The sequence below is a fragment of the Hyalella azteca genome, unplaced genomic scaffold (genome assembly GCF_000764305.2).
Source record: "Hyalella azteca isolate HAZT.00-mixed unplaced genomic scaffold, Hazt_2.0.2 contig1738, whole genome shotgun sequence".
Taxonomy (NCBI): domain Eukaryota; kingdom Metazoa; phylum Arthropoda; class Malacostraca; order Amphipoda; family Hyalellidae; genus Hyalella; species Hyalella azteca.
This window is the reverse complement of record NW_025932039.1, coordinates 48527-56407: the sequence shown is the minus strand read 5'-3', so window position 1 is coordinate 56407 and position 7881 is coordinate 48527. Positions and strand designations below refer to the sequence as shown.

The window sequence follows — 7881 nt, the reverse complement described above, 5'->3', positions numbered from 1 at the left end:
GAGCTGCAACGTAATTTAAGATGCATTAATGTAGAATTTACTCTATGTAATTTGTTGGGGGGAGGTAACCATAATGATAATGTACAACAGAAAATATTTCGATTTTTTACTCTATTCATATTGAAGTCAGGTAGGATAAGCGAGCTGTAGGTTGCCATGCAACAGCTGTATACAAGCATGCATGGTAGTCATGTACATGTTTGATTGCTGCTGCTGCTTATGTTCTATCTACTGATGTTGTTGGCTTATTTATCAAAATCTAGGCATGTCTTTTAGGTGTTTGAAGTAGGTAGGGAGGCTGTACCAGCATTCATTTACCTTTTATGCTTTGCTTCAAATGAGCATTTAGTCTTAAGTCCATTTACTAATACTTGTCTCCTTTAAAACTCCTCAAATCCTATATGGAGCTACCTGAGAACTGTTCTCTCTTAAGAGAGAACTGACTAGCTTCCCGTACCAAGAAGCTAAAAACTTAACCAACAAGCTCTCAGGCCCAATGGTCATCCCATCAGGCAGACCTGTGGCTTTATGTCCACCCAGCGTGGACCCCCCGCAAAGAAGAAGAAGCTTGGACCCCCATGGGCTATGGGGTTAGGCCCCTCAAAGTGCGAGACTTGCTGGGCAGAGAAGACTTCACACGGAACACCCAGTTTGCCATTGTAAAAGCTATGGTTGAATACATCAAGAGTACCTGGACACCTGAATAATCTCTAAATTTCTGAAAGCTGGTCATTGGTCAAGACTGCCGTGAAAGTTGAAGCAATATATACTTCAAAGTTCAAACTAAGCACCCCATTGAAAATCATTTGATGAATCCAGGTGGAACAAGTGCCCTGTTGAGGGACATTTATGCAACATCAAAACGGACTACAAATCTACAATACAATATGAGAAGTTATCTAGTGACATAACATATAATAACATAACATAATGACATAACATATAACATATAATAACATAACATAATTTTGGCGCTCCAAGTATGAACGGGTTCAAGAACAGAGTCAACAGACTAGAATAACTAGATAAAGCTATGGAAAAATATATGTTCAGCTTTGAAATGCCTAGCAGTCTAGCACCATATTGAACCGAGTGGAAGTCGAGTAGCTATTTCAAACTTTTGTCAGTTTTGAAAAGATACGGTCAAATGACACGATTTTTTTTATCTTCTGTGAACAAGGCACGAAAAGGAAAAGAATCTGCGACAGGCCACATCAGGCCTACACTGCAGTGCCAAGATTACTATGTTATGTTATGTTATATCATAGTGATGTCAGCGCTGAAGAGTAGGCCTGATGTGGAATGTTGCAACTTGCAGATTCTTGAACTTTTTGTGGCTTGTTCACAGAAGATCTAAAATTGTGTCATTTGACAGGATCTTTTCAAGACTGACAATAGTTTGAAATAGCTACTACCTAGGGTAAATGCGGTATATTCCGACACATTAAGGATGCATCGTCGCATCGAGAAATGAAAAACTGTAAAAAAATAACCATATGTGTTACTCGAGTTCTGTATGCTTTATGTGACTCTCAAAACACCGCACTACGCGCCAGCAATGATGAAACGTCACAACCTGTTGCCATATTTATTTAGAAGCCTTTAGAATGCAAACCTACCAAATCCATATATTCCAACACTGTGTGTGACTAAATTTGGCTCGTGGTGAGACGAATTCCGGCCGTGCTTCAAACTCTACTAATACGTAATTCCGACATCCTTGTGTTTGAATTCCGATCGCTGTGTGATTTTTAGATGTTGTAAAATATTTTAACTGAAATACAAAAGACCAAGAGAATGAAAGCAAACAGAGATCAGTAGCTGCCGAAAAATTATTTTCTACTTTTGAGTCCACATGAAAAACGTGGTCTTTAAAATTTTTTTTTATACATTTTATGTGACTCTCAAAACACCGCATTACGCGCCAGCAATGATGAAACGTCACAACCTGTTGCCATATTTATTTAAAAGCCTTTAGAATGCAAACCTACCAAATCCATATATTCCGACACTGTGTGTGACTAAATTTGGCTCGTGGTGAGACGAATTCCGGCCGTGCTTCAATCTCTACTAATACGTAATTCCGACATCCTTGTGTTCGAATTCCGATCGCTGTGTGAGCTGTATTGGGATACGACACGGCTTTGAATTAGAACACTATTGAATATTGAACACTACTTAATTAGGCTTTTAATTAACAGCTATTAAGCTTTTAATTAAGAAAATTTTTATTTTTGCACACAGCTCGGAATGAGCTGTGTGTGTCCAATTCAAGTTGTGTTGGAATTAGTTTTTATGTGTCTAAATCCATTTCTTTACTTAATCATCTATTTATTTACCACTTGAAATCAGCAAATACAAGTATACTTAAAGGATTTCTAATATATCACAGACTTGTTTGAAAGTCTCAAACCATAATATTCTTTCTACACAAACAGTTTATCACTATTTGTTAGAGCAAGGTCAACTGTCAACTTTGACACATTTTTTGATGATCTCACTGGGTGGCATGAACTGTCTCTCTTTGGATCTCAACATTTTCATGCCAGGCAGCCCAGACCTAGTGTTTTGGCAATAGTTTGACGTGCAAAGGTATGATGTCAGCATGTCACTATTTCAACCATCAACGAATGCATGGATCTAAGACAAAGCTTAATATAAAGGAAAAACTAGAGAGGTGTCGAAATTACCCACGATGTTGGAATATACTGCGTTTACCCTACTAGACTTCCACCGGGTTTGATATGGTGCTAGGCATTTGGCATTTCAAGTTTGAACATATATATTTCCATAGCATGATATTGATAGCTTTATCTAGTCTGTTCTTGAACGCGTTCATACTCGGAGCACCAACAATGTAATAAGGGAGGCTGTTGTTCCACATGTCAGTGCAAACTTTTGAAGCGAGAAGAAATGTTAATGCATGGACAAGTTGCAGCGTAGTTTTTTTTAGTTCATAGCTGTGGTCCGTGGTGTTGGTTCTTGTTTCAAATTCTAGTGATCCTTCAGGGACCTTTTATAAACCATGAGTATACTTGTATATCAATGTGGCTGTGGAATAATCACTTTGCAGTTGGCACAATGTTCACAAGACTCTGTTACTGTCAGTTTGTCACTATATTATTATACAACTTTGCAGGCTTTGGTAGTTTAGGTACAATCTAAATGAATAATTTGAATTAATAAGTTATGCATTGCAAGAATTACTAGCTTAAATTTTGCAAAAAAAAAGTTGTTTTCCTGGGTCTACAGTCCACAGTTCCACTCCACTTGTACACTTATTACACTACAGTCTACACTCTACAGGTACACAGATAACAGATTAATGCATTCCCTGCATATTGGGCCTTATGTCTACCATCAGTACCAACAATAAAATTCCTCTGCTGCATATTGCCTATATTGGAACATCAGAGTACCTACTAAATTTTAATGGAGTTTTGATATAACACAAAATTACAAATAACTTAAAATTTTGTTGGTAATCTTTCTCTTTTTGGAATATTTGTGTTCACATTAATGATGAAAAGAATTAGGTATTTATTTCAAGAGTTGTGCATTTCAGAACATGTTAAAAGTTATCTGGAACTTTTGGAACTTTTTTAGCAGCAGTAGCCACTAGGCACAAGCCAGTGGAGAACAATGATCATTGTCCAGTAATGAATAAAGCAGTGGTGCAGAACACTCAGTCTCAAGGTACTAGAAGTAGAAGGTAGTAGGTCTAGGCACTGTCAGGATTTGGGATTGCAAGGATCACTTCATCACTACTCACCACCACCAGGCCTGTCTGCTCCAATCCTGGTACTCTGAACTGTAAACACTGGGCCACCCTGCCTTAATGTTGGCCTTAACTGCCTTACTTGAGGCTGAGCCGCTGAGGCATCTTATGTTATGGCATCATTGATTAAAAGTAAAGTGGTTCTCAAAATCATGTAAAATGCAATGTGGTTTCAAATTCACAAGGTCATTGAAACTAGCTTTGTTATTTAGTGTACTTGCTGAACTGTTCACAATGCACATGATGACATAACAAGTTTACTGAAGAAAGTTGATTGCAGCAATATTGCAGAACAGTGAACTTCATTGAGCAAAGATGAATCTAGTTTTAAACATCAATGAAAATTTTTGAATCATATCCTCTGATTTTCTATAGTATTAGATTTTTGTATAATTTTGTTTCAGGTTAAAACTTTTCACTAAATTGTAATTTTGTAATAAACTGATTTAATTTGTGATCAGTTAAGTGCAGTCATGTCCTACAACACAAGCAAGTGCCGTGTCATGCTCTACCGACTTTCTGAAGCAGTAGTCCAGAGAGGCCGGTGTGCTGAGCAGAGCCTTGACCTTACTGAAGTATTGGCTGGGGCTTGCAGAGTCAAGTTTGAAGGTGGGCCATAAATTTTATTGAATTTTAAACATGGAACATGGTACTACTGTCTGGATTTATTTTTAAATTTTCTGTTTAAATCTTTCAAAAAATGCCAATCAATAGTATCTACATATATACCGTACATCCTGATATTGGTGGTCAGTCATGGATGTTATCTACTGGTTGAGGCTTAGTTTTGTTCCCATCAGGGCCAGCACTCTAAGCTGCCTATGCCTCTAACTAGGTATATTCCAAGCTAGTTATATCTTGTGTCTTAATGCTTATTAGCTGCCTGTAAGGCTTTAACTATATTCTAAGTAAGTCATATCTTGTGTCTTATAAGCTTAGCTCTGCACTAACTCCACAATAGTAAGCATTTTTCTTCCTGAAAATGAATGCTTAATGGTTTTTTCAGTCAGACAAGTGGCTGCCCCACTTCAAGTCCTTCAAGTTCCGGCTAATGGCATTAAGAAGGAGTTGGAGGATGAAATGGAAGACATAACTGTGAAGGAAGAACCGTTCTTATATGAAAACAAGGTAGATAATATAGTATTAATTAAATTAGCCCAGAATGGTATTTTTTGTATTATTCACCAAATATGATATGTGTAAATATGATATGTGTTTTATTGTTCATTGTTATCTACAACCTTGAAATTATTTGTGATGTGATATGCTCTGATTTACACTTTTGGGGCCATACTTTCAAAATTTACTAAGTGAACGTAAGTACTTACGCTCTATTTTCTTGTCTATGATTGGTGGATTCTGGTCAAAAGGCCATCAATGATTGGCTGATGAACTTACGATCTCTTGACTTTTTTTGAAAGTATAGGCCCAGTGCTGTAATGAGCTCATTTTATCTCAACTGATGTTTACAAATTTTCTGGCAGGCTTGTTCACCTGAGGTTGCCAGCCCAGCTCACATTAACCAGCAAGCTCCCTCTCTCGCATCCTGCAAGCCATGCAAAATGGAAGACCTTGATAATCATGAGGCTCACCAAATTTTAACTGTCAGTTCTGCTGAAGCTGGAAACCTGGTGAAAAATATTTTTAAAAGTGATTACATTTATAAGTTATAAGAAAATTTTGTATCATAGCAACTGGAAAGCCAGAATTGAATGTCATCTCTTTCATTGAATAAAAAATAGTTTATTATTCAAAAAGCAATCCTTTATCCTTGGATCAATGGTAATGTTACATGTGCAAGAAATATCTTATCCATTAGGATTAGGTATAGTCATTCCTATCAAAATCTATTTCTGATGTAAAATATTGTCTGTCTTTGTCCCACCAGCGTGGTGAAGCAGAGACCTCAACAACTGAAAGAGCCTCAGAAGATGCTGGCGGAGTTGACGTCAACGCTGAAGTATCCAGCTTGCAGCACCTTTCCAAAACTGTGGCTTCTCGGGGTCAGTTTGACAAGAAAAAATTTACTGCTGGAGTGCAGCACAAAATTCCCACTGCGCATCCACCAACAAAGCCACACTCATGCCTCGGCTGTGAATATTGTATAAATACCATGAATAAACTGCCTCAAACTAGTCATGCAGGGCATTCTGGAGAAATTTTGTGTCCCTCCAGAGAAATAGCGAGAGACAATGTTGTTCTCTGTAAAAATTCACCACATAACGTCCTCTACTGTTTTCAGTGTGAATTTACTAGTTATTCAAAATACCATTTAATCCGTCATTTCTTTCATAGGCATTCTTCTACAAAACCTCTCAATTGCTCAAAGTGTGAATATTCTTGTGTCACGAAGGAGAGTCTGAAAATTCATTTTCTGTCCAGGCATTCATCTCAAAGACCTTTCAACTGCTCACAGTGTGATTATTCTTGTGTCCTAAAGTCGGCTCTAAGTCGTCATTTGATTTCCAAGCATTCTTCTACCAAGCCTTTCAACTGCTCTAAATGCAAATACTCATGCGCCAGAAAAGAACATTTGAAGTATCACATTCTTTCTAAACATTCATCGCAGAAACCTTTCAACTGCTCACAGTGTAATTATTCTTGTGTGTTAATGGCTAGTCTAAATAATCATATCCTTGCTAAGCATTCAACTAAAAAACCTTTCACGTGCTCGAAGTGTGAATATTCTTGTGTCACAAGGAACAATCTTGATCGCCACCTGCTTGCTAAGCATTCCACTAAAAAACCTTTCAAGTGCTCCAAGTGTAAATATTCTTGCGTTGCAATTGATTTGCTGAAAAAACATGTTCTGTATAAGCATTCCTCTGAAAAACCTTTCAAGTGCTCCGAGTGTGAATATTCTTGTGTTTCAAATTATGACCTGGAAAAACATGTCATGTTTCGGCATTCCTGTGAGAAACCTTTCACTTGCTCGCACTGTGAATATTCTTCTGCCGCGAAACAGAATTTGAATCGTCATGTACTAAAACATTCATCTCTGAAACCTTTCAGCTGTGCTGACTGTGAATATTCTTGTACAACAAAACCGCAGTTAAAATGTCATATTCTCTCTAAGCATTTATCTACAAAACCTTTCAAGTGTACTGAGTGTGAATATTCATGTGTCACAAAATCGCGACTGAATCAACATATTATTTTTAAACATTCATCTAAGAATTTTTTCTGCTCGGACTGTAAATATTCTTGTGCCACGAAACAGAAGTTAAAAGCACATGCTCTCGTGCATTCACCTATAAAACCTTTCAAGTGCGAAGACTGTGAATTTTCTTGTTCCGCTAAAACGCAACTAAAATATCATATTCTCTCTAAACATTTGCCAACAAAACCTTTCAAATGCTCAGAATGTGAATACTCGTGTGTCAAAAAATGTCAACTAGATCAACATATTACTTCTAAGCATACGTACATCTAGTTCTAGTATACTCCTTTTAGCTGCTCAGCGTGTGAATATATGTGTGTAGGTACATAAAAGCTAGCTAAATTCTCATATTCTCTTCAAGCATTCTTCAATGAAACCTCTCAGCTGTACGGAGTGTTATTATTCTTGTGTCACAAAATTTCAATTAAATTCTCATCTTATTTCCAAGCATTCATCAAGTAAATCATCCAGCTGCACAGATAAACTCTTGCAACTAAACCATATTTAAATTCCATATTCTCTCTATGTATTCATCTAGTAAGCCTTTTAACTGCGCGGAGTATGACCATTCTTGCGTCACTAAACAGCAACTAAATAATCACGTTCGTGCTAAGCACAAGTAGATCAGCCTCTGCACTGCAACGAGCGGTTATATGCTCGTTTCCCTTAATTAATAATTTACAATCCATAATATTATTGCCATTATTTGAAGACAACAATTCAGTGTTCTTTCATTGCTTTGCCTTATTCAATAAATGATCATGGAATCTCTTGTTTCCCTAATATTCGCCTCAGAAGCCACTTCGATGCTCCAAGCTGTAAGTGCACCAACCATTTTCTGGCTTTGGATTTTCGATGCAAATTTTTATTGCTTACTTTAAAATTATTAAACAATTCGATGGCATATCAAAGGACCTGTCATGACCTAGTTCTCATCAATTCA

At 37.2% G+C, this 7881-nt stretch overlaps 1 protein-coding gene across 3 annotated transcripts; it reads left to right on the top strand.

Annotated features, from left to right (window-relative positions):
* Positions 1–4182: 4182 nt before the first annotated feature.
* Positions 4183–7705, top strand: LOC108669486 (gastrula zinc finger protein XlCGF26.1-like). 3 transcript variants are annotated; one of them, XM_018156830.2, is made up of 4 exons: positions 4183–4387; positions 4785–4906; positions 5263–5382; positions 5667–7705. In XM_018156830.2, the coding sequence occupies exons 1-4, from the start codon at positions 4252–4254 to the stop codon at positions 7209–7211; spliced, it is 1923 nt and encodes a 640-aa protein (XP_018012319.1). In that variant the 5' UTR covers positions 4183–4251; the 3' UTR covers positions 7212–7705. The 3 variants fall into 3 exon arrangements, with proteins under 3 accessions (XP_018012319.1, XP_018012318.1, XP_047739672.1); XM_018156829.2 differs by having other exon boundaries at positions 5263–5409; XM_047883716.1 differs by having other exon boundaries at positions 5263–5428; positions 5667–5723.
* Positions 7706–7881: the final 176 nt, after the last annotated feature.

Bases quoted from the DNA above. Each gene is read 5' to 3' on its own strand.
- LOC108669486 (XM_018156829.2), top strand. From the start codon at position 4,252: ATGTCCTACAACACAAGCAAGTGCCGTGTCATGCTCTACCGACTTTCT. The intron at 4,388-4,784 runs GTGGGCCATAAA...TGGTTTTTTCAG, and splicing joins TTGCAGAGTCAAGTTTGAAG to TCAGACAAGTGGCTGCCCCA. The intron at 4,907-5,262 runs GTAGATAATATA...ATTTTCTGGCAG, and splicing joins CGTTCTTATATGAAAACAAG to GCTTGTTCACCTGAGGTTGC.